At 44.6% G+C, this 26871-nt stretch overlaps 2 protein-coding genes across 4 annotated transcripts; both read right to left on the reverse strand.

Moving 5' to 3' along the window:
* Positions 1-26: 26 nt before the first annotated feature.
* LOC135503471 (taurocyamine kinase-like) lies at positions 27-25105 on the reverse strand. Of its 3 annotated transcripts, none has more exons than XM_064797054.1 (19): positions 25029-25105; positions 10927-11107; positions 10347-10612; positions 9899-10047; positions 9422-9587; positions 8662-8842; positions 7993-8133; positions 7518-7661; positions 7005-7264; positions 6567-6715; positions 6065-6230; positions 4713-4893; positions 3947-4087; positions 3233-3382; positions 2635-2897; positions 2288-2436; positions 1875-2040; positions 1267-1447; positions 27-925 (listed from the first exon to the last, which is right to left on the reverse strand). In XM_064797054.1, the coding sequence occupies exons 2-19, from the start codon at positions 11081-11083 to the stop codon at positions 753-755; spliced, it is 3183 nt and encodes a 1060-aa protein (XP_064653124.1). In that variant the 5' UTR covers positions 11084-11107; positions 25029-25105; the 3' UTR covers positions 27-752. The 3 variants fall into 3 exon arrangements, with proteins under 3 accessions (XP_064653124.1, XP_064653126.1, XP_064653125.1); XM_064797056.1 differs by lacking the exon at positions 25029-25105 and adding an exon at positions 16659-16675; XM_064797055.1 differs by lacking the exon at positions 25029-25105 and adding an exon at positions 11399-11552.
* Positions 25106-25960: 855 nt separating this feature from the next.
* LOC135503240 (putative peptidyl-tRNA hydrolase PTRHD1) lies at positions 25961-26822 on the reverse strand. The gene is made up of 2 exons (XM_064796713.1): positions 26629-26822; positions 25961-26487 (listed from the first exon to the last, which is right to left on the reverse strand). Exons 1-2 carry the CDS (start codon positions 26815-26817, stop codon positions 26317-26319), a joined length of 360 nt encoding a protein of 119 aa, XP_064652783.1. The 5' UTR covers positions 26818-26822; the 3' UTR covers positions 25961-26316.
* Positions 26823-26871: the final 49 nt, after the last annotated feature.

Below are 26871 nucleotides of genomic sequence, written 5' to 3' on the forward strand. Positions count from 1 at the left end.
AGAAAAAACTAGGTAAATCGCGAAAATAAAGCTACACGAAAATTTGGTAGTTTACTGTATTCTACGGATACATGTACTGTACTTGGTTTACATACAATTTTCTAAAGTGTTATAAGCTGTGTAATTCACACTGCGTACAAGCGTACCAGGCTATACACCCAAGGAGACCAGTCCCATTGATCATATTCATTGTTTTGCAGGGTATTTCAATACTTCTCGGGCACTTTTCATCAGCTATACACCGGCGACATTAAAATGTGCACTAGTACCCCTTAAATAGCGAAAGACTTAACCACCGGACTGTTCTTCCTGGTTGTATAGCAGGGTATGCATATGGTGCGCCTGTCTGCAATAATTTCCTTCTGCTCAAAAGCTTAAGCGATTAACCCTGAATTCGCATTTACACATGTTCATGTAAAACACCCGAGCTAATTAATTAACTTTGTTTTCTGACCTTGCTTGAAGCAGTTACCGCGTGTTACCCCAAAATACATCGACATATTACCTACAATAGAAGTACGCCACTAGTGTCACACGGTGGCTAACCCCGGGCCGAACCAAGGTTGTATTTTACTTTAATTTATAAAAAATCATTTCAAAAATTCAAAAGAGGCAAGCTTGGCATCATTCTTAACAATTGTTTGAAAGAAAATGCGACCCAAGCGTTCATATCTGATGTGTCTGAAACAGTCCCGGATAAGCGCATGTTGACTCAGAGTCCCGGATTGCGCAAGTTTACTCAAGGTCCCGGATTACAAGAGCGTGCATGATTTGCTGGGAGGCTTGGCAGTTTTCTCCTGCTCCAATAGATCCTTGACCCCGTTTGCCATCTCCTGTACGGCGTCGTACTCGGTCAAGCCTAGTCGGCGCTTGTTAGAAAGGTCGTACACGCCGCCCACACTCTTGGTGTGTTCGCCGTCGATACCTGCGAGAGAAAAAAATCCATTTTAGGACGTTCATCAACGTAATCTCCCAATGAGGGGGAGTAGCTACCATTTGCTGTGAAGCTCAAAGGCTAGCCTTCATCATTTAGCAATCATTATCAATGGCGGGGGCTTGGAGATTGTGATCAGTGGTGTTCACTCTAAATGTTTCTTTTCGAACAACTCGCAGTGATAGCCTACTTCAATCGGTATTTGATAAGGTTATATCATATCATATCGGAATAAACATAGATGTCAATCTCTATTGATTAGGTAATTTCCTCATTTTGCACAACACCTCATGACGTTTTATATGCTCTAAAAGTAATGACGTTTTACCCACCTCGTGCCTGAATGTTGAGCTTGTCGCAGATCTGTTTGAAATCCTTCTGGCATGCGAGGTTGGGGATCTTTGCGTGGACGCTGGCACGGAGGGTGGTACCGAGGTTGGTTGGGCAGAAGGTCACATAACCCAAGCGGTCCTCTTTGGCAAAGGTCAGCTCCTTTTCTAGAGCAGTGATCGCCTGGAACAGAAGCGATAAATAAAGTCTATAAGTAACGACACCAACAACAACAACAACAACAACTGACAAGCTCCTCCCTTCACTCATTACAGAGACTGGTACTTGACGGCAATTCAGTCGTCAAGCGTAAGCTTCCGGTGACCGGTCACGTGTTTGTCTGTAGGATAGGTAACCTCGATCCAAGTGAATAATCTGCAATACCAGAGCGCTCGGTATGACAGTGCATCTATTGTATGCACTGAAAATGTATGGCTCGCCTCGGGTAGGCTAAATCAACGAGGCTTCCCCGACCCTCCGCTGCGCGGCGGATAGGCTTGATGTACCAGTACCAGATCATTAGGTGTTCTTGGAATACTACAGCAGCACGTTGTCTAGTTCTACGACATATAATGTTCCAAATTCTTGGTCTTTATGAATTTTTGCTTACATTTACAAGCCTTTTGTAGACAGCTCCAAGATCGCCGCCCTTCTGCATGGAGATGATCCTCAGGTGATCTTCTTCGTTCACCCAGACGAGGAACGTCTTGTCGTCATTGAAGAAGATACCACGGCCAGAGGGCCAGTCGCGGTAGCCACCAGCCGCCTTCAAGAACCTGGCGAAAAACGAAATGATTTGAAAATAAGGTAGGCCTAACTTGTGTTTTAACTGCGTGAGCAACTGAAATGAAAGGTGCATCACCTTCCGTGTCTTAATATTCCATTGCTGATTACACGGACTTCTACATGCCCGTGCTGATGATAACATCCTGAACCTCATGGTCTATATTCTGAACGTGGCCGGGGTATATCTTGATGAGAGGCAAGAACCTTGGTGGTCAAGATGTGATGATACCGACTAACCTGTCATGGTCATTGAAGAGGAAGTGATCCTCGGTGAGCTGCTTCTGCGTAGCCGCGTCCATGTCGGTCAGAGGGTGGTAGGTGCCCTTCAATTCGCCAGTCAGGGATTCCAAGGCTGCTCTGGCCTTTGATTCGATTTCGAGACGTTGCTGTGAAGATGAAAACGAGGCCATTACGCAAGTGAAGAAGTATACTTTTAACGATGATGAAAGAATAAAAATAAAGCCGCCCCATGAACATCTTGGCACCAGTTGTTTAATATACTCCGCAGCCTCTCGATATTTCTTTTGTATACGACATAGGAGTAAAAAAGCCCGATCTCAGGATGCCAATTTCAAAGCACGTACCTCTTTTGTAATAACAGGCGGGAAGGGGAAACCAGCCAATGTCCTTCCAACACGCACTCTTGTGGAAACAACCTGGGCATTCTCGGGGTCAAGGTCACCAAAGCTGAGGTTGGCAAGGTCACCAAAGGTTGGAGTGGGGTGAGCGATATCGCCCTCGATCTTGTGGTAGTCCTTGATGACTGCGTCAAGGATGTCGCTGAATGTGGTGTAGGCTTCAGGGTCGCAGGCGTAGATTCCCACGGAGCTGTCTGGGTTGTCATGACCTGCAGAGTGAAAATCGTGACTTATGACTGGGGTCTTCATTCGATTCTGTTGCTGCTCAACCCGCAGTCGGACTGCCACCTCATTTCACAGAGGACGCTCTCGTTGAGAACATATGAGAGACAGTGAAATCATCTCCAGCAGCAGTATACCAGAGTCTGATTCTAGAGAGGCCACAAGCAGACATAATAGTAAGAGATATCGATCAGCCCTAGGACTGAGTTCCACCTCGGAATGCCTCTGGTATATACAGGTTTTGATGTGCATGACTTGCTTCATAGGAACATCAACATCGAAGATATCAGTCATGTCAGTGACTGAACTGGTCAAATCTTACCTGACTGGATGCAGTCAAGCAGAGTGCCACCGAGCGAGGTCTTAGTGTCCAAGTATTTTTGCACAATCTCTGGCTTCAAGTGCTTCTTCATGAGGGAGTGGCATTTCTTGTCCGCTAGGATTTTCTTTGCGGCCCTTTCCAATGGCGTACCTGGAAGGATGGAATAACACCTGCTTTTAAATCATTCACCAGTTACTCGAAACTAAGCACTATGCCACTCGGCCAAAGAAGGGTACTCGTGAGGAACCCAGCATCGGTGAAGCGAGACCTATGGTGCAATCACTGGCCCTCATCGGCATTACTTCATCACATGCCCGAGTCGCCTGCAGGCTCATCATGTCCCGCAGCAGCTACCCTAAGCTGTCAACGATGCGACACTACACAGTTCTGTCCTCGGCGAGGCGGATCAGGTCACTTGTCTTTCTTCCAGTCCAGTGCGTCACGTCATCCGTCCAAATTATCTTTGGACGGCACGCTCAACAAGACAGTAAAGAGATTAGGAGTTAGAAGGATGACTAATGGCATGAACAAGGGCGAATGAAAAGGACAGGTGATATACTGCTGTCCCACTCGCAATTTCCCCAGGACATAACGTAATGGCTCGCAATAGGGCTGGTTTAACTCGGGTGACTGGATGAACCGGCCTGCCGGCTTTCAAGGAACTGAAATGCCTGGCTCTTCCCAGGCCATCGAGTTAGAAGTAGAACAACTTACCACACTCCTTCTCCAACCTGATCAGCTCCGCCACCCCAGTAGCCATCTCCTTCACGGCATCAATCTCCGATAGGCCGAGGCGACGCTTGTTGCTGATGTCGTACACGCCGCCAACACTGGCCGTGTGCTCACCATCGATGCCTGCAACGAAAGTGGTGAAGGTTTCACAGGTGTGCATCATGAAGATGAATCAGGGGTTCAGTGTTTTCTTCTCCGGCCCTGCACACAAGCCGATTTCTTCAGGATGACAGATGTGATGACTAACATGGACATCGTCACCTCAAAGTCGGACAGTCTAACGCGGCGCTTGTTACAAATGTCGTATATAGCTTCACTAACACTGTCAGTGTGGTCACCACCACTGCTTCGGATGAAAGGATTTAGTGGAATGAAATTCGAAAATAAAGCTGCTAGCATACTACTGAGACCAGGATAGTGTGGCGCCACATCCTGTGCAGGGTCTCCCTGCGGAACATTGTGATAAAGATGTCGATACAACGAGTGACATGGACTCCGAACAGATCCATCATGTTGACGTCTCTAGCTTTCGCTTCATGGCGTTTCGTGCAGAGCGACATTGGCAAACTATTGACGCTGAACACATTCGAGCTATTGCCGCCGCACCATCCCAGGTCGGAGGTGAAGGAAGTTTTGTAGCCTTGCCATAGCTTCACCACCGCCAAAATGAAGTTCTTACAAGTTGAGGTACGGGACAACACTGAGTTCGATCTACTCTAGGGGGGATTCCGTATTACTTTATACTTACCTCTTGGCTGGAGCCCATGCTTGGCGCAGATGTCCTTGAAGTCAGGCCTCTGAGAGACGCCTGGAATCTTCACGTGGACACTTGCTCTGAGGGCGGTGCCTAGGTTGGTGGGGCAGAATGTCAGGTGTCCAAGCTTGTCATGATGGGCGAAGGTGAGGTCCTTGTCGAGGGCTTGCACTGCCTATAAGAACAATGCATGTTCCATTTGTAAGTTAAGTGGCGATACTCATTCCATCCACGAATACCAGAGTCAGTCGTATGCACCTTCACTGACCCTGGAGTAAGCTCGGTCATTGGTGCCGAGTGTTGTACTGAAGTTCAGAATGTACTCATCCAGGCCCAGACCAAAACTCGCAAAATCACGAGGCTTCACTACAACACCTTTTCCTAAAGGTACAACTTGCGCGTGGGATCTAAGGTGCCCCGGAGGATTGTCCTTCTCGCCACCATGCGCCACCGTGCTTGGGGGTTGTTTGCCTTGCGACTTTCTACCTGTGTCAGAAACCTCTACATGCCCACTTCACAGCGGTACCTAAGCCAATATGCAGAAAGCATTAACGCGAAAATTAAATGTTCACCAGGAAAAGTAATATCCTGAAAATCCTGTCCGCGACCATGTCCTCATGCGGTCACATCCTAGTTGCGTCTAACTACGCAATAACACATACGCATAGCAGAAGTAGGCGACCTTTTATCAAAAAAGCAATAGTCGATAAATGTAAAATGAGTCCATCAGAACTTCTAAAGCGTGTCACACGACAAGACCGAACAACAAATCAAATAGCAGACGACACTCAATTGAATTTTCAATAACGAATTGAGGACAGCCATCGATTCTTGTCGCCAATATAAAATCACTGTGTGCTATGCAATATACATGTGTGGCAACCTTGAGGGGTCATCGTACATTTCAGTGCCTGGATACAGTGACATTTTGGGTAGTAGCATTGTCTCCCGGTAGGTGACAGTCAAATTTCGATATGATGGGAAAAATCACTGTACAGTCATGTATGGTGTTATTGACAGGGGGGATAGCCAACTGCATCAAGGCGCGTGATTTAACCATTGTTAGGTGGCCGGAACGTTCATATTGAGTTTTGCTCTGACGCCATCACGATAGACCCAGCTGACCCTGGGTCAATCAATAATACCCGGTACATTTCAGTGCCTGGTCGACCTTTAACACAAGACATCTTTGGTTTTCTTGTCTGCCGATAGAGTACCGGTCGGCATGAATAATGACACCGCCTCTGATGAGGAGAAAATCAAGAAGAGAGGTTTAGAAACAAGTCCATAAACGTCACTGCACTAATGGAACTCAGAAAGCAAAGAGAAAGGTAGATATTTCTTACCGTGGCGAATCGTTTGTAGACCTCCCCAAGGTTTCCACCCTTCTGCATGGAGATGATCCTCAAGTGATCCTCTTCGTTCAGCCAGACGAGGAAGGTCTTGTTGTTGTTGTGGTAGATGCCACGGGCAGACGGCCAGTTGCGGTAGCCGCCGGCGGCGCGAAGGAACCTGGAATGACATGGAGAAAAACTGATGACTATTCATTCTCAACATTGACTCGATTTAGAGAACCGACCCGAACTTTAACAGATCCTAGTAAGGGCCATACTGAAATTCCAGCGGTATTGCCTCCGTAGCCTCCACGCGCATTGTCTGAAAGCTGAGCCATGTCAATACATTGAGGGCAAAGTTTGAAATGGGGAATCTCTCACAAGATGACATGCACCGATTGGGCCCGATCCGTCTGCCGGACGGGTCAGTCAGCGCACAGAAGGAGGATGGAATATAGGGGTGAGAGCTGAACTCGGGCCATGCTAACTCGATAACAGCCATTACTGAACTCACCTATCGTGGTCATTGAAAAGAAAGTGATCTTCTGTTAGCTGTTGCTGCGTCTGTGCATCCATGCCCGCCAAAGGATAGTATTTACCACTCAGCTCGCCGTCAAACTTCGCCAGTGATTCTTTGGCCTTGGTTTCAATTTCTGATCGTTGCTGAAAAGAGAAGACGGTGGAACTGGTGTCATCATAACTCTTCGAAGATTGGGACCACTCTTGAGAATGGCCGGAAATTCTACGAGAAAACAATAAAGCTTGGACGATTGGTAGCGTCAGAAAGTATTCATCTCGATCTTTTTGACGAATGGTCATGTCAATAGGTTTACAGATGGTGCCATCATATCTTTTTGATGTGCACGTTGCCGGCAGTCCTAACGGAGAAGTCCTTAATCTTTACTTTAATATCCATCTCTAAACTCAATCATGTCCATACTTTTCAATTTACCTCATTTGTAATAGTTGGCGGGAATGCGAACCCATCCATGCTACGGCCACAGCGCACCCTAGTAGAGACGATGTACTTCCCTTCAGGGTCAAGGTCACCAAAGCCCAGATTCTCAAGGTCACCGAAATCGACGGGAGGGTGTTTGAGCTCTGCGGCCTTGTGGTAGTCCTTGATGACACCGTCGAAGACTTCGGAGAATTTGTCGTAGGCCTCGGAGTCGCAGGCGTAGATTCCGACACTGCTGTCTGGGTTCTCGACGCCTGGAAGTAAATGAAGATAAATACAAAATGTACACTGCTTTGGTTGTTCTTTGAACGAAGGAGACCAATACCTAGATTGCAAAAAACCCAGGACCTCGGAGGTGACAGGCGCTGACGTATCCACTGCTCCACACATAGACCCCTGCATGCAAGGGAGATCCTTAAAGTAAGTTACACTACATGTCTAGTTTCGGGGACTTGGATACACGGATGTCACTCTACAGCTGCTGAGCATAGCAATAGCCTCACATACCTGATTTAACGCAACTGGCCAATGTGCCATTCAATGATGTCTTCACGTCCTTGAACTTTGCCGGATTCTTAAAATGTTTCTTCATCAAACTCTTGCAGTCCTTCATCCCTTGGAGCTTCTTGTGAAGGTTTTCGATATCATTGCCTAGAGAGAATACACGGAGTGGAGAGGTTCAGATGTTGCGTTGATAACGAGAACGAAAGCGAGGTGAATTTGTTTCTCTGGTTGAAGTCATCGAGTCAAGAAGATCGTTTATAGGCACACTAGTACGTGGAAACAGCAGAAGAAGCATTTCCTTTCAGAAATAGTTGTCTACTCTGTCACATGATAAAGCACTCCGATTTTTTCCAACCTTGAGACATGGCAGCCGCTGACTTTTTAGAGTTTTAACGATGATCCGCCCATCTAGCAACTCCGGCAGCTCCGAAATGAACAACGAGGTTCGATGATGCTAAGTTCTATCATGTCTACTCACCAAGCTCTCGTTCCATCTTGATGATTTCAGCGACACCATTGGCCATCTCGGTAACAGCATCGATCTCCGACAGGCCAAGACGACGCTTGTTGCTGACATCGTAAACGCCGCCGACACTCTCTGTGTGCTCGCCATGGATACCTGTGACGAAGGGAAAGGAGAGAAGAGTTACCAATGTCACTGAAATGACATCTATTTGCATGTCCTCTTGACCTCTGGGCTAGGCCTAGAATGAAGAAGAACGGTGTTGTTGTATACAGCGGACAACGGAAGAAAAGATTCTGCGAAGGCTTGGTAATGTGACGATCAAATCCTCTGATACGTCTTGCAGAGATGCCACCACCAAATACCGCTGGAACAGTCTCGAAGATTCAGAGAGCTGTTAGAGGAAGTGGTAACATCATCTCTTGAGGTCGTCTTAATGGACTCGGGAGCGTTATTGACATGACTGCAGGGTGTTGCTGGTGATACTTCTTGCTCGTGATGCCACAAAGAGGCCGATTGCTTATTAACCTCGACGACAGCAGCATGGAAACAGCCGGAAACATGGTAGAATCAGTAGCCTCTATCGGAGAGGAAACACAAGAGACTGGCCCCTGCATGGGATTCCATGACAGTGACAGAACAGTCTCTCTCAAGCAAATCTGACAGAGACGAAGCAGTACCAACCTCGTGGCTGCAGGTTCAGTTTCTCGCAGATGTCCTTGAAGTCAGGAAGACTTGATACACATGGAATACGAATGTGTACACTGGCCCTGAGTGTGGTGCCAAGGTTGGTTGGGCAGAAGGTCAGGAAGCCATACTTGTCGTGATGCGCGTACTTCATGTTCTGCTCCACTGCGTTGATGCCCTGGAAGAGAGATTTGAGGAGTGTTGTGATGGGATAATTCAAGGAATAGCCGGGGATTCCAACGAATTAGGTTTACAAATTGTATCATCATTAAAAGCTGCCTCAAGCTACAGCCAGGGGCCAAGTCAAGAAGTTAGAATAGAAGCCAGTGTGGTGAAGGCCAGTTGGCAGTCTTCTGCAGTGTGGACGACGCAGCTACGTCGACTACAGAGTAGTTTAGGGGGCACCCCGCAATAGGTAGGTTTAAACTCGCTTATGGATCTCGGATACTACCAGACGAATTTCACAGGGGAATGTCAGATGTCTGAAAGGTCGGCCACCAGAATACCTCAACAGCAACACACCTACGGGAGCGTTCTTCTGGTATCTACAGGACTCCACCCACGGTACGAACCAATTTTTGTAAGTGTTATTCTGGTCATTCAGTACCTTTACACTGTACGACTACCGAAGATCCGAAATATAGGGAACAACAAGTAGGGAACATCTCCCAAAATGGCGGGGAAGATGTACAACAAAGTATTCAATCTACCAGTCAGTACCGTCAACGAGCAACCGACGAACAAAAACAAAACTTACAGTGACCAGCCGTTTGAAGACTTGTCCAAGATCTCCACCCTTTTGCATGGAGATGATTCGCAGGTGATCTTCTTCATTCACCCAAACGAGGAAGGTCTTGTCTGTGTTATGGAAGATACCACGACCTTCTGGCCATGTCCGGTACCCACCGGCTGCTTTCAAGAACCTGAATAAACAAAAGAAATGGTCAGCGCCACAGAAGGAGATATACTACGACATTTTGACTGGGGCCTGTAGTTACCGGCAGCCTTCGGGAACCTGAAGAAATGGGAGAAATGGTGGGGGCCACAAGGATAGATATGCCACAACCTCCTGGCTGGGACCTGGAACCTGAAGAAAGGAGTGGAATGGTTAGCGTCATAAGTGAATATCAGCTGCGACCAGCTGCCTTCAGGAACTTAGAGGGAGAGAAGAACTCGAGGCGAATTCGATACCGGTGCTATATGTTCTATATGTTACTCCTAGGGTCGGTCTTACCTGTCATGGTCGTTGAAGAGGAAGTGATCGTCTGTGAGTGATTGTTGTGTTTCTGGGTCCATCCCAGCGAGGGGGTAGTACGTTCCTGCCAGTTCTCCAGTCAGATTCGTTACTGTGGAGGAGACTTTGTTCTCAATCTCTTTGCGTTGCTGGAATGACGACGGAGGACGAGTTAGCTCAGTGAAACATTGGATGAAGTTGCGGCTAAGATGTAATAACTAACTTCAGCCAGTTGTTGACTTCGGTAGCAGGCCTACCCGCGTAAAGGATAGTGTGCATGACCCAGTATGAAAGTACTAAGGAGAGGAAAAGTGCGGCAAGGAATATTTGTACCCTTTTTTAAGGACCCGGATCAGTCAAGTTGTTGACGACGATGGAGCAGTCAGACATGGTGGGGTTATTTGTAGATCAAGGTCGTCATATCCTTATGTAGGTCAAGGCCACTTACCTCATCCGTGATCATAGGTGGGAAAGGCATCCCATCCACGGTCCTTCCAACACGCACGCGCGTTGACACGATGAACTCATTATCGGGGTCAAGATCGCCGAATGGTAAATTGTCAATGTCGCCAAAAGAGGCCGCTGGATGCTGGATATCATCTCCCTCGACCTTGTGATAGTCCCGGATGACCTTGTCGAATATGTCATTAAACTTGTCGTAACTTTCGGGGTCGGCTGCGTAGATGCCGGTGCCGCTGTCGAGATTTTCAACACCTAGATTGAAAGGAACAAACGTATAAACCAGACATGACAACTCTACATTGTATTACGTGGACGAGGTTTATTGTCGAGGTAGTTGGTCCATACGACTAGTGGTGCTAAGAGCGTCGATTGGCAAAGCAATGGACTACTCTATATTTGTACATAATAGCTGCGGCTTCCAAAATCTCCACGGTCAGCCGAAAACGTACACACGGTCGGCTACATCAGTCGCTTATATTGAGACATCAGAAGAGGTGTTCTTGCCTCTTCGCAAATGTAACAGTGTTAGGAAAAGAGGGATGGTTCAGCTTTAAATCGGTACCTACCGGATTTAATGCAATGAGCTAGAGTGGCACCCCCTTCCGTCTTTTCATCCTTGTATTTCTCGACAATGTCAGGCGTAAGGTGTTTCTTGACCAATGATTTTGACTGCTTGGCGTTTGCTAGCGTTTTCGCATAATCCGTCAGTGATCCAACTTCCATCGCGTCTGTTTGTTGTTGTCACGTCTGCAAAGGAAACGGACAAGTTATTGCCCAATTACCATGTTGCCATCTGTAAAATCGGCCATTTTAATTACAGCACACAGTTGTGAAATAGAGAGTAGGGTATGAAAACGGTAGAGGCTTGCTGTGAGAGTACATGAACATTACCATCATAAAGTAGGCCAACCAATCACACCGCAACTTTCCCCATTGTTCCAAACTCTCATTAGAGGAAGTCTAATGCGCGGTGGTTTCTAGGTCACTTAAAATACCTCAATGGCCACCTCCACACCCTGAAATTGCCCTTAAACCTACCTCACTACAAATAACGACGACTGTCAACTTCCCCGAGTCTGCTCTAGGAGTGGCCTTCGTTTCCGCAGAACTCACAAACACGTTCAACAACTCAAATAAATCTCCGATCACCGTGTCACCCCAACCTTAACGGAATTTCTACACGATATATCTGTCGATTCCTTTACAACTTCACATGAAATCGCTCGGCATTAATCATGTTAATTAGGCCTTGTTGTTTTTGATAATAATAGGTGTTGAGAACGTCAGACATGACAAAAATCTAGGCTATGCTCTCGACCCAATTAGGACTTGAATGAAAAATACGCTACTTTTAGTCATTTAGGCCTGCAGTGAATAAATCAGGATCATTCGTAAATTAATCATCACAACCTCACTACCAGGGGTTATCAAGTGTTGTTTTAACATGGCTGGTGTCTATTCTTTGCCTTCGGTCCAGGTTGATGTTATTGACGAAACTAAGTTCAGACATGTGAGATAAGGCCGTCTATAGCCGGGAGTTTGAGGACATCTTAAAGCTTTCGGGTCAAATATCCCCCCCCCCCCCCCAAAGAATGACACACATTAGGACTGACAAAATGCTATGAGAGGTGTCATATGACGACAGAGGTCAAATTCATTGTTGACGAACTTGCTAAGAGCGTTGTTTGAGAACTTGGAGCCCTCTCATGCCTGTAATCTAAAGCACGATCACCCGTGGAAAAATACCCGTGACTGCACTACACTCCGGACACATTGGATCGGCCCCTTCCCGCCCCATAGGAAGACAATAATTACGAGGACTAATGCAATGCCTCGGAAGTCGATATCGCAATGGTGCCCAGCCTTTTGTCCATTAAGAAGGGCAGTAGAATATCGTTTACCAGCTGCCCCTCTGATAATGTCGGGTTAACGACCATTCCCTAGGAAGACTGATGTTCTAGGTTGAATAGTTTCCCAGGCAAACATAAATGTACAATATTGATTTCCTCAGGTCAAAACCTTTCCTCTTTGAGATTCATGCTCTTTGTTCGGGGATCACAGTCCACGAGACTGTATTACTGGTCTGACCTTTGGAAAGGAGTGACTCCTTTTCTGTTTTCTACAAGGATGACGCACGTAGTCAGCTGAATATATAAGACGACTTTTTAATGATATACATGTAGTACATCTGGCTCAAGAGTATTGTACATACACCATAGTCAATCTAACTAAAAGTAAAGTATTACAGCTTTCAAGGGTCCGTCAGAATACAATAGGGTTATGTAACAATTTTTCCAGAGAGACCTTTTTAGCTCTCCACCGGCAATCACGGGGTTTGATGTTGACCGCAGGGTGCACCGACACGCGTCGCCGACACCTTCGAAGAATACCGCAAATGAGCGATTTTTGTCGCATGTGATGATGATCACATTTTGATAACCCGTTTAGGGGGGTGCTTTAGAAGATTAGCACTTCCCTGATGTTAAATATTGTCATTCAAAGAGCACTTTCTCGGGTTTTGTGAAAATTTTCTATCAGTTCCGCCCCACCATTGAAGAACTCTCTCCGACAGGAGATTGGCGCCCAGCAGGTGTAACTCTGCAACCCATTACCGCCATGTTTAATGGTAAACGAATCAAAAGCCAATTCTCTCCCCATACAGCAGAGGATGTAGACTATGTATCTCTACTTATCGCCATCATGTCATTAACTTACTTTGTAAGCAAGAAATGATGAGAATCGGAAGCAGTTTTGCTATAAAGAATGGAATTCATTTCAATAGCAGGAAGAAAAGGAAGATGAATGGATATGGCCTTGGCCTTGATCCTGATTTCTCTCTTAGGTGGCGCGTTGCCATTCCTCATTGGAAACCTATTTATTTTAGCTTCATTTTTGTCCGAGGTGTGGCGCGACCATTCCTGTATTGATTTGCAATTCATTTCGGGTCCATTTCTATGCGAGGTGGTGCGTTGCCATCTCTTCATTCATTTGGAAACCTATTCATTTTAGCCCCATTTCTATCCGAGGTGGGACGTTGCCATCTCTTCATTCATTTGAAAACCTATTCATTTTAGCCCCATTTCTATCCGAGGTGGGGCGTTGCCATCTCTCCATTGATTTGAAAACCTATTTATTTTAGCCCCATTTCTATCCGAGGTGGGGCGTTGCCACCTCTTCATTCATTTGAAAACCTATTCATTTTAGCCCCATTTCTATCCGAGGTGGGGCGTTGCCATCTCTCCATTGATTTGAAAACCTATTTATTTTAGCCCCATTTCTATCCGAGGTGGGGCGTTGCCATCTCTTCATTGATTTGAAAACCTATTCATTTCAGCATTTGATCTTGTTGATACTACTTAACTGACAAATCTTGGAAAAAGTCCCGGCAATTATAGACTTTAACATTCAGGAACATTTGAACGGCAACGACATGTTTTCATTGAACATTTGAAAACATTGATTGCCGGAGGTTAAGAAAATATTGGACATTTCTGGCTTTAGTACGTCTATCGAGTTGATAATATCCCTGTTGGTTTGTGCATATTTAGTGGACTGTTTTTTTACTGTTTTTATTACGTCTAATCGTGACTCGAATTTCTCAGTTTAAAATCGGCTGGTCCTTTTATTACATGTACTTCAGAAACTAGTGACGTGCCAGTATTGGCCCCAATCTTTAATTCACAATATTTGATCTTGGTATTTAAAAATTATGAACTTAAACCGAGAAGAACATGATTTAAAACACCAACTAAAGCACTCGCGTCTGGAATCAGAATGTAATATTTATAGTTGTATATACAATCTTACCCTTAAGTACAGGTACATGTATTATTAGTCACCAGATCACATGCATTAGTTTGACTTTGCCGTGCTTCCAGTCTTTATGATCAAGTGGCAAATTGAGACTCAAAGCCACAAATTCTTGTCAGAAATGTGGATTTGAAATGCAGATAATCCTGAAATTCTGATGGCCCTAAAGTCTTAGAAATAAACCTAAATCTGATGATGATGATCGTGATGATGATAACGATAACGCTGACGATGACGATGATGATGATAACGACGATGACAATGATAATGATGATGATGATGTTGACGATGATGATAATTCCCCCTTTCATACCAACTAGAGTCATAAAACCCTTATATCGTCAATTTATTTCCTATTGGAAATACCATCATCTCACTCGGCATATGAATCAAACCTGAAGTTCAACACTTCACAAAATACGGAGTGTGGTTTGGTGAAGCCAACCAACTACTCGCGGCTCCAAGATTAATTGCTCCGTCTGCCACGGGATGTAATCATCCAATTTCATATGCGCCGTTTTCATATTTTCCTAATCTGTTTACATATTTCCAATTCGTGTTCGACCCTCTTGGGGTCCTAGTATAGGTTGGTGAAGGAAGGAGCTAGACAATTTGGCAGTTGATCGCATCTTAAATTCCCGATAGTAATAGTGCGGTATTTTAAAACATCTCAGAGTATATACATTATGCGCCAACGAAGCCATTGGTGTCGGCCTACTCCTCCCCTCTATAGAAATACACTGACTTTGCCTCAATATACAGCCATGAACAGACAACTTCATCTAATTCATCACTCCGATTACGAGAAGATGTCTACGGCTAACGGTATGACATGTCACCCGCGTCTGCGATAGACGCCGGAATGAACGCAAGTCGAATAATTAACGAGGGTTTAGTGACAGAAATGCGATCAGATAAAGGTACATGTAATGACAGTCGACGTTTGGGACGTCAATTCTGTGATCTATTCGGTTCACAAAAACCATGATTATCACAGGACTAAAAAAACATGGTTCCCATTCTATACAGGCAGCTAGAAGGGTGGCGTATGAGAACATTAAAACAGGAGAACATCGGGGAACATAGGACCTGGGGATCATAGAATCCGGGAACATCGAACCCGGAGAACATAGGGATGATCTGCCCGAAGAATCAATCTTTGACGCATCGTAAAGAACACTTTCTCCAGTGATCTGCGCGAAGAATCAATCTCTGATGCATCGCAAAGAACACTTTTCCTCAGTGATCTACGCGAAGAATCAATCTTGGATGCATCGTAAATAACACTTTTCTCCAGTCCCCCACCTCGAAGCATGAAAGATTTCGGAAATGATATTGACTGTAACAAAAAACCAGATATAAATTCTATACACGTATGCACATTATTCTGTATCAACGAAATGGTGTGGAAAAAACCCTAGCCAAACAGTGCACATTTCTCCAGTCCCCAGCCCGTAGCATAAAATATTTCGGAAATGATATTGGCTGACTGTAACTAACACCAGGTCTACATTCTATACGCGTATGTATATATGTCAAACAATTGTCGAGAAATCATTGCTTTAGTCATCATGTTTGGCTTAGTCATCATGTGACTCGGCAGAATTTGCACAAAGTGGCCGTCACAATCACGAGTTTTACCATCGTTATATAGCATGGCTCATTCATGTCAGATAACCCATCTCCAGTCTCCCCATATGCAAGTCAAATGAAGTAATGCATCCCATGTCCAACCACAGCAACAAGCCGATGGATCCGCCCACGTGCTTCCCGTTACTATGGTAACATTGCCATGGTGTCCCAGCGTCTCAATGTTACAGCAGACGACAGAAGATGATCTAACACAGAACAATAGAATAGGAGATCTTAACCTTTATAGGAATTCTGTGCTACACAGAAACGAACCGTTACATCTTATGCACAAGGTGAAAAAAAACATGCTACAGTTTTGAAATTGAATACTATCAAAATCGTTTTTTAATCAATGTATCATCAAAATCATTCAAAGCATCATAGTCATGTAGAACTGCACAGTTGCTCGTGGAAAAGTGATAACAAAATGGCCAAAATGTATGAAAGTAAATTTCTAATTCTGATTAGATTTTGTCAAGGGCAGTTGGTTGAATGATTAAGTATTAGATCCGTCCATGTGCCCATGCGTATTTCGTGTTCTCTACGACATCCGGTGCAGTGATGGGCAATACAAAGGACATGAACATCTTCCCTTCCTAGCTTGGACGAATTTTGCTACATATGCGTAACACGTAAACGTATGCATTGCTTTTCTCAACTTCTCTATTGTGTATACATTTCCTTTGAGACGTACGATGTGGCACTTGGAAATGGTTGTCGGTTGTTGGTCTCGAGAACGCTTATGCCCTGTAAAAGCTCTAAATGTGCTTGAGAACCGAAGTGCAACAAGGTCAAAGACTTGACATATTTTTGGCACAAAAATGTACAAAATAGTGAATGCTTCGAATGCACTTACCTCAAGTTTCTCAGGAGAGCGCTCTGAAGACGCAGTGTGCTGAAGTCGATGGTTATGAGTAGGCCTACTGGTGACAGTGTGGGTCTGACGGCATACGATTGCATAAGATTGCATGGCATGTCATAATCACAAGGGGGACATCTTTTGACGTAACTTCTGACAAGGGCGACCATTTGCTGATCCATAAACAGATAGTTTGCGGAATTATTTTTTGGCCATTTTGTTATTCCCTTTTCACAGGCTTAAAGCTGAAGCTTACCGTGTGAGTCTAATACAAAGACCGTGAACAACATCATGAGTCAGAAGTAGAATTATAGCCAACACAACGATAAATAGTGGCAATTCATAGGTAAAGCGCAGCGCAAACCATAAATTGTTGTCGACAACCAATCACTATAATTCTGAACTTATCAGACCTACTCCGACCGTTGCCCCCCCCCCCCCCCGCCCCGGGGCCCCCTCATTGGTGTACCACTGACTGCAGTCACACCAGCCTTGCAGTTGGCCAGTGAATCTTACCCCAACGCTCTGTTCACCTACCCCCAGTCTCTCATCCATCAAGTCGGTCTGGTTCATTTTGTACAGGATTGGAGGAATTACCGAAGCCGTCTACTCTGATTACTATAGCATACAGTAAAAATCGCTTGAACAACATTGGTTCCATGTAAACGTCCAACTAATTCCCCACTGATACAGTTTACGTTCGCCTTAACGCCCATTTCTTTAACCCATTAGTTGCCAAGGCCACCTCATGGGATTCCTTCAAGGGACCACTCGGACATGGGAGTAACCTGGCCAGGTGGCTAGTACCCCTGCTTAGCACCATGTGCCGCCACTAGCAGTATCACACCAATGCTGATTTCTTATAATGATTTTCGCCAGTGTTGCGAGACAGTTTGGGACATGCCTTGTGAATTTCAGGCAGGCCTACGCATTCATCATGTTCGTGTGCATTGTCTATTGCAGTTCAAGGATTTTTCAATTATCCTGCTTGGAGAAGTTACGGTCCTGCTGGAAGCCAATTTCATATAAAACCAACAAATCTCTGCATAAGTTGTCCCTTTAAAATCGATATGCCTTCCACCTCTCGAGTTGTTTGCAAGTTTGAACACAGGTACACACACGCCAGGAATGCGAGGAAAGAAACGCTAGAAATTCTATAGTCAGCTGGATGATTCAGAGTATTATGATACAGGGTCGTCTGCTCCAGCAACGCTAGCGTCTGATAATGATACGGAGGTTGAGAGATAGCTTGGTTGAATATCACCTGCCAAGTCTACCTTTGGTGAAAGAAACAAACATCTTCAAATTCTTAGATTAGGCTTCAGATTCGATCGCATCCTGAACTTCAGTGCAATACTCGGCACTAAAGACCGAGCTAATGGAGCGAAACGTGTGCGAGGGGAGGAGCATACGCCGCACGCTCTGGTGGTATTCGAGGATAGTCTACCCGTAACCTGACTGATATTTGAATATCCCTGGGTAGAGTGACCACTAATTTTCTTTCAGTGTTATCAGTTCCTGCACACGCGCAGTGATACTCAAAATATACATGTATATCAAAAACATCGAAACAAAATGTATTAAAGTTCATGTGGAAGAAAATGTGAAATTGTGAAATTGTCAATTGGTGATTGGGGCTGTACGCCGTAGTATCTCCTAGTCCGCCGAGGCTGACGAAATGAGCTCATATTTTCTTCTAGAGGGATGGGCTTCTCCGTCTACGGAATCTTCTGGAATTGATTGAGTGTACTTTAGGGCGACACAAAGGCATATTGTGGGAGGATGGGCCTGGCTTATGTTTGACGTCTAACAAAGCCAGTGGACGTGCAGGCTGTATACTAGAAATGCCTACATGTAGTTGACACCAATTTTCGTGCATAATAAATAAACAATGTATACCAGCATTACGGTAATGTTTCTTTCTTTTTCAACACGAACGGCTGGTTGGTGCCACCTTCAATACACTCCGGACGCATTGGACCGGCCTCGTTCCTCACACTAAGGAGACCAAATTAGGATGACGCAATGAGTTGACAAGAGAGTCTACCACCTGTCGCCCGGTACAAGGAGATCCAATTAAGATGGCGCAGTGTCGAGGTCTAATGAAACTGCGTTCGCGACAGGTGCGCACTCATTTTGCTTAAACAAGCTGTTGTCTGGTCTCCAGAGAGCACTGCCCCGGACATATTGATAATAATGTTGATTTTTATTGGAGCTGGTCATCACGAAACAATACAGCAATATGCAGACAGCGCCGGTGTTGTATGGATTTTATAAGCAATGCGTTGTTTTACTGTAAATGTCAGTTTTGATGGACAGTAGGTTTAGTTTCCTCGTGGACACCAAAAGAAAAGAGGCTATGCAGTTTTCTTCAGCAACGCCAAGCAGGCGCCTATGAATGCAATACAACTTCAGTTTTTTTTAAATTTTTAGTTTCATGGATCGGGAGTGCAATGTCCCTTTTTAAGACCAAGTAAAACTGGTTTTTATCGCTAGCATTGCTCTCCATGGGTGATGCGCCGATCCGAAACATCATACCCAGTCAATGAAATTCGCAAGCTCATGTCCAAAACCATCCCGTAACACTAGACAAATTTTTTATTGGGATCAGCATTAGTATGACGCTCTAAGTGGCGGCGACTGGTGGCGAGTATTCACACTAAATCCTACACCCAAGTTGTCCCTTTAAGAAGATATCTAATCCAGTTACCAACCATGGTAAACAACCGGTACGTTACGCATCACGAAAACATCCATATTCTTCAGAACGAACGCAACACTCACCAAAGGAATGCTTACAACTAAATACGTTGTTGATACCTGTGAAAGCGTTCAGTAGAAGTCTATGCCCCGGTCCATGCACTGGAGCCAGCATTGGTGAATGTATACAACCAGCCTGTGTACATTCAGTGTACATGGCTTTTGGTCAAAAAGTACCTCTATGATGTTTGAACCGTTACCAAATTTGATATGTGCCACGAAGAACCATTTGCCAATACAATGCTGAAATTTCATAAGATTCCAATACCCAATGCCTGAGAAAACCCATTTGTCTAAACCGCTTCAACAAATTGACGCCCCCGCAGTGATTTTGGTCAACTAATTTACGAGTTTTAAACAGGCCAGTCTGACCATATCTTTCTAAATATCAAAAAGCATCTTCCTGGGATGATTTAGAATCCACCAGAGATGAAAGATTTAATTCAATTTCACCCATTACAGCCATAATCAATTGCCATTTCACCATCAACGCGGTATGTGGTGATGGATCTGGAGAGATAGGATTCTGTCGAGCAACCATCTTATGGAGGATATTATTGGGTAGGCGTAGATTCTGTTGGAAGCCGTTTTGGAATGGAAAATCATGACTTCCAACGGTCACTTCTACGTCATACACAGAATATTGAAAACAACTGGTGCCAGGATGTCTCACGGGTTCATGGCCCTTGAAACCGATGTAGAGTCATGGTCAACAGTAAACTGAACGAAACTATGTTCGTGTTGCGCAACTGAAAGAAACACACGAAATTTCATTGTTTTGCCGCGGGAACGCTTCGCAGAGGGAATTGGGATAAATGTTGCTGATGAAGGTTAATACATTGTGGATTCAATACGCGGTTGGCGTCCCGGTATATCCAGGCGCTGACGAGAGATAATCGTGGAGCAAACGTGGCATACCTACTAACAGCGTATGACAAAGCAGACAATGTACAGCGCAGAGTGAGACTCCAAGGATTTGATGATTCGGTGAGGAAGCCGACGATGTGGGCGTTGCAGGTACCAGAAGCAATAGGGAGTTTTTGCAAATCCGCCGAAACGCCAACGTGAATGCTTATCCCATTGTACGTGTCGAACAATGGGGTAGGCGTTCGCGTTGAATTTTTAGGGGTGTTGCGAAAACTCCCTACTGGCAACACAGGCACGCGAAAGAAAGAGCTCAAAAGAAGTGGCTGTTTTCTTCAGTCTGTTAAAGGGGACGCGCTAGGCACAGGGAATAGCCAATGCTGTTACAACGGAAGTAAAAACTAAATGCGGAATGCACGATACAGGCTGCTCAACTCGGGGATAATCCAAGTATAACATGGTATAGGCCTGCCCATGACTTTTCAGCTAACCCGACTAATAGGGGATCAGACTTCAGTGTGTTTAGGCCCTTGGGTGCAGTCCAGACAGGACAAAAGGTAAAGAAGCCTTAACGGTATAATAAAACGATCACGCGATTTGAAACCAAACTCTGGTACATGTACCCCGATCGGATTAGGCTTATTGCAATATGTTAGATTTTGATTATTTTCACTTATTTTGATACTGTTTTGACCATTGTGAAAGAAGGTTTATGAAATACTTTTGCAAAGGTCATGTTCGTGACTCAGTACTTTATCCATGCACCCCACTCGAGTTGCTAGCATTAAAATATATCATAACAAAATAGAGCAACGGTGTGTAAAAACTGAACAAAACAGTTTGACATTTTCAAAAAAGTTAGTGTCATTGTATATTGTCCAAGTCTCACCAATTGTGAAAAAAGTACACAGTCATAACCCAGCATTCGGATCTTCTTCTTGATAATAGTACAGTATCAACTCATTGTTTTCGCCTGCATAATCAAGAAAATCCGAGAAGAAATCATAAAATGCCCATCGCTACCAGTTGAAATATCAAGTCTTCCTTTAATACTAATTCCTTTATGTGTTTCTAGGACCCTCCATGGTAACCCTGGTCTGCTGTGACTACTAATTGTTGGTAGCTAATGCTCCTGACAGCCTTCACCAGTTGCTTAACCAGTGATGTTTTTATCGTGGGATGTTTGGACAATCGACCGGAGTTATTGGAAAGTCGGTTCATTACCAATAACTTTATGTATATAACAGTATAGTCTGCCTGGGTCACCAGCTTCATGCTTAATGCATGTAAGCAAGATACGGGGTAAGGGTCTTTCACTCGCTCGTCCAGCAGGGTCGAGGTACACTACGGACACGATGGACCGGCCTCGGCCCCTCACCATAAGGAGATCCAATTATGATGACGCAATGGACTGCCCTGGGAGTCTAGGTCGAGGTGGTTTGGATGCCTCCCCTTCCTATCACCAGCGATTTTTAGTGTGAACCCCGACCACGACTACCACCATCAGATTTCTGGTCAACCCCGGGCGGGACCATCCCGAGGAAAATCGATTATTGTTCTCTTCAGCTATACCCTGTTGTGTGCAGAAACCATTACTCATCAAGGCAACGATCTCTGAGTCACATGGATGCTGGACGATCTCCAAATCTTTGGTAACAAGTTGTAGCAAGGTGTTGATGTACCATGTGCTAAACTCGATTATCGTGCGAACTTCGTGTCAAATCAGAGGTGTTGAATTATGTATCTCCGGAGTTGTCAATGAAAATGAGCCAATCACAAGGCGCTGCGTATACTCCTGCGCAGTCGCATAACTACATCGTCACAGGACTGCCTAGGCAGGCCGCCATTTTGAATCTGCTACTGCACGCGATTCGTGGAACAGATCTCGACACCGGTGCGTGAAAGCGCTTGAAGTCCCAAATTAACTCAATCTGACCAACATTGAGGATCACCGCTAGTCAAAACTGCTGGCTGCATGTGAACCCCAACCTCAATTAGGCAACACTTGCTTTATAAAATCGCTAAAGAACTCTTAGGAGTCATGTACAACATATTCATACCTAAAAACTGTCTTATTCATCTCATCGATCAAGATGATTTTCAAGACGAGATCCAGATGAATAAGCGAAAAAGCAGCCCCTGAGACAAACAAATGATACAGGAAGTGCCAAATGCGGTGCTCTGATTGGACAATATAACAGGCAGTCCACCCAAATGCTGCCTTAGCAGGGAGTCTGTCAATTCGCCAGCCCTGAATAGGAGAAGGCCGCGACATTTTGTGTGTGCAGCAGACGTGGAGCAGATATGATACGGATGAAGGTACATGTACCGGGTAAAGACGAAGAGCACAAAAGCAACATGTAAGATGTTGCGAGGAACGCACTCGGCTGAAAGAACACGTCTAGTGCATTCGTAAACAGAACCACGCTTTCAATACCGGAGCAACTCAGGAATTCTATAGATGGAACTTTGCAGAGATAGAAAACGCGTACGCTTGAAAAATGTGATTGGTGTGGGTTTCAGCCAATGTGTGACTCATCAACCACGGACAGCCGATTTCCCGCGGGGAAGAAGTAAATCACCTGCCTCTGGTGAGATTCTCTTGCGCTGGGCTCTTGAGGTGGAAGATGAGACTTAAAAAGATAGGAAAGGAAAACGTAGGATGCGAAGAGCCGGATGAGACGGCAACAGAAGAAGCAAGAAGAAAACCCAACACACCTTTCTTTGGGCAGTTACCATTTTCAAATCACGAAGCAATGTAGAGCTGGAAGACTATAATCTTTTCACGAGATTTTTGGTGATTTCATACAGAAAATGATAACCAGATACCTCCGACATCGAATTTCGGTCCAATATGATTCTCGACTTGGCCACCAGGGGGCCAAAACTGAAAAGTGCAATTTCTTGTTTGGCGTTTAGATAACCATACTGGCCAGAGGTTCTCTACATCATCAGTAACACCAATGCCGACTTTCTCGATTATCACACTATACCATTGCAACTAGGGAAAATGATAAGTAGGCTTTTTTTCACTTTCTTATCCGCATATATACGGCTCAGCGAATCCGCTACAGTATGCCAGCGCTGTTTGATATAACCGGTAACAACTCCTGAAGGCCACCATGAGCTATAGTGCACCAATGAAGGTGTTCTATGTATACTGAATGGAGAAATAACATAGCCTTAGGTAACTGTGTAACTATAGTATTTACGTATCGATTCAAGCTGACTGAAAGTTTCCCCCTTCTTATTTGCATGTACCGGTAACGAGTACGGTATTGAGTGTTGCAAGTTCCAAGTATACGGCGTGCGGAGGAACTCACTGCACATTGTACGAAGACTAAATTCAGAGAAACATGCGTATTTTCGTGTTCTGTACTTCATCCGGTTCAGTGATGGGCACTATTCACAGTCAGTTGTGGACCAGATTCGACCCTGCAAGACATCTAAACATCTGCAAGTAGACAGGCGGTGAGCGTCAATTCTCAAGTCTCATCCTCTCCTGCAGGATGGATAGACGCACAACGCCCGTAGATCGCTTCTGAACTGGGACCTTATAGGCTCTTGCGGAACTTGTAGCAGCGGTCTCTGAAGGGTCTGAAGTGTTGATCGAGTTCTCCGACTGGTGGACACCATAGGTTCTGACACCACATGAAGTGGGAAACCAAAGGGCGGCACCAGCTCGCCATGTTGGACAAGGCCGAGGCCGTCCTTGGTCGTGTTGATTTCCCTCCCGCATGCAGTTTTCTTTGAGTTCAAGTGACCTGCTCAAGGCGATGTGCCCATGACAAACACCCTATAGCCAGAGGCATGTGTATATTGTCATAAAAAGCACACAGTAGTATTGATCCGAACCCAGTCCCCTTACAGATGTAGCGCATGCACTTGGAAAGCGAGTGTTTCGGGGAAAGTTGTGAAATGCAGCCATTATACCGTGAAAAACATAGCGCGTGGAAGAATGGTATATTGCGTGTCCAAAATCGACCAATTCTACGAAAAGAATAATTAAAAACTCTCGAATTGATTTGCTCTAAACGTTCTGATGACCCCGCCCCATGGAGATGCAAGATTTTGGTCAACTCTCGCGGCAGTACAAAAATCGTTATCCTATTCATACTTTTATTATTTACGTTACGTTGAACTTACGTTACCATAAATGACACGACTCTATCTCAGATCGTCGAAACGGAACCTCCCAATTAATGTCAGTGGGAATGGCTGAAGCTTGACGGAAACATGACGGGAGGCGGTGGATCAATCGCAAACCTTTCACATTGAACGCATCCGGCGGAATTCTAACGCCAGATGATGTTTTATCGCCCCCGCCCCCGTAGTACGATTTATCGCCCATTTACGCCATGGCATCATCCAGATGAGGCGGCGATAGCATGTTGTCTGACGTTACAAGAGTTAACAACTACATTGAAAACAAACGTTGTCTGACGTTTTAAGAGTTGACAACCACAATGAAAACAGCCTATACGAGAAATGTTGGCAGCTGATGTTATCGTCTGCATAGTTTGAATAGCAGACGACGTAAGGTAAAGGGTACAAGCTGCGTTGCCAAGCGTAACGTAATGTCTGAAGCAGCGTTTAGAGTATTCTGACAAGAACGAATTCCATCAAAATGACCAAATATTCCAAATAAGCTTCACCAAGAGGGTCACATAAGGTACAGTGGAGTATTCGTGGGGTTATAACAGAATACATTTCATTAGTATAAGTCAATAAAATGTTTCTTACCTTTGTGAAATCCCCAGCAACGAAGTATCCACTCTCCTGAATGTTAATCGAGCGAACGCCAAGTACGCATGCGTTATTATTCTCGTCTGCTACTTGCGCGATGCTCCACGCATGGATTTGAAAATGTATAGGGTTGGCAAGGGCTTTTCAGATCAGCGTGTGGAGGTTGACTCCATAAAGATTTGTGTTTTACGCTGGCATGCACTTTTAGAAATTGTACGTGCACTTGTCCGGCAGTCTCTTGTTAGATGCAATCTTGGAATGTAAGGAGATATGTTCAGGTGTCTAAAACCTTGCCGCATTTTTTTATTTCGATGATAAAGTACTTCGTATACAGGGACGCCATCTGATGACTAAATATACAACTATGCAGCTTACCCGAACACAATTTAATAACGCACCACAAAAAATTTATGTTACAGCAATTACGACCGGTTTAATCAATGGCCCTGGGAACGAATGAATATACATGTATTCATGTATTGTAATCTCTGAGGTATCGAAAAACAAATTGTACGAAAGTTTATACAGCGCTTCATACTGTACAAGTATATATACTGTACTGTCTCAAAGTGATTTGACATTCACTCATTCCCAAGTCCAGAAACGTAACTTTCTCAGGCCGTACCCGTGGTCAATTCCAAGCTATCATTTGCGACAACATTTTGAGAAACAGTAGAAATGCTCTTGTCATGATAATCGGGTGATAACATCACATATTACAAAGTTCCCTCAAATAAAGTTGCATGGAACGGCAACCTGATCTGAATTTAATCACGAATATTCAGTGCATGCGAAGAGCAGTTATTCTAGTTCATCCTTTCTCTCCCAGGAGGCCAAACTTGCTTCATTCAGTCCTGCCACCTTGGAGGCAACTCATAAACTAATGTTACTTTTTCAGCAGTTGAAATAACAAAAGAGAAGACTTTTACAATAAATATACGATTCTACTTTATTTTCATCTTCAAGAGGAGAAAAGAAATTCAGAAAGTTGTGGATAAAAGCAAGGATATACATGTATTGACAATATGTGAGGAATATTCCCCAATCATTTAATTCAAAATGACAGAGAATCAAAGATATTTCCTCAGGATGATATTGTTCAAGCTGTAATACATCACACTATTGTTCAAACTGATGTTCCCTTGCATCCAACGATCAGAACACCAAGGTTCATCCAACTAACATGAGTTCAAACAGAAGTCCTATCCCATCCATGCGATGGAAATGCACATCATATATTCCGTGTACTAAACCTAAGCGAAACATGCTTAAAGTCCAGATAGTCTCACTTGAATAACTTGAACTTCTTAAAGTATTTTTGTATTTCATCCTTAGGATAGGGTTTTGTAGCTAAACACGTGGGTATGTTCTCCGGTTGTTCAATCCATAGTTTGTGGTCAATGCTGTCCATCTTCAATGCTTCAGCAAGACTCTTAAGGGCATCTTCATCATTCGCCTAGAATAGTAAAAGTAGTCAGTACAATAGTATTCAAGAACATTTGACAATAAGCAATGGCAACCAATGATAATGAATCAGTGAAACAATCGATACTTTTTGTTGAAATGGCTGCCCATAGAAATATGGCGATTCTCTTACCTGCAGAACACATTTGTGCATAGCATCCAAATCAGCCACATAGGTCTGAGTATTTGGGTCGGAATGGAAGAGATGCATCACTGCCGAGCAAGCATGACAAGCCTGAGCAATTACAGCACCCGTAGGCCACTTTAGAAGCCCTAAGAGATCACTTCTTACCACGACATACTGAATCATGGGCGCTGACATCTTGACAGCCCCGCAGAGACTGGGCCAATAATCAAATCTCAAATCTACCTAACT

The sequence above is a fragment of the Lineus longissimus genome, chromosome 19 (genome assembly GCF_910592395.1).
Source record: "Lineus longissimus chromosome 19, tnLinLong1.2, whole genome shotgun sequence".
Lineage (NCBI taxonomy): Eukaryota > Metazoa > Nemertea > Pilidiophora > Heteronemertea > Lineidae > Lineus > Lineus longissimus.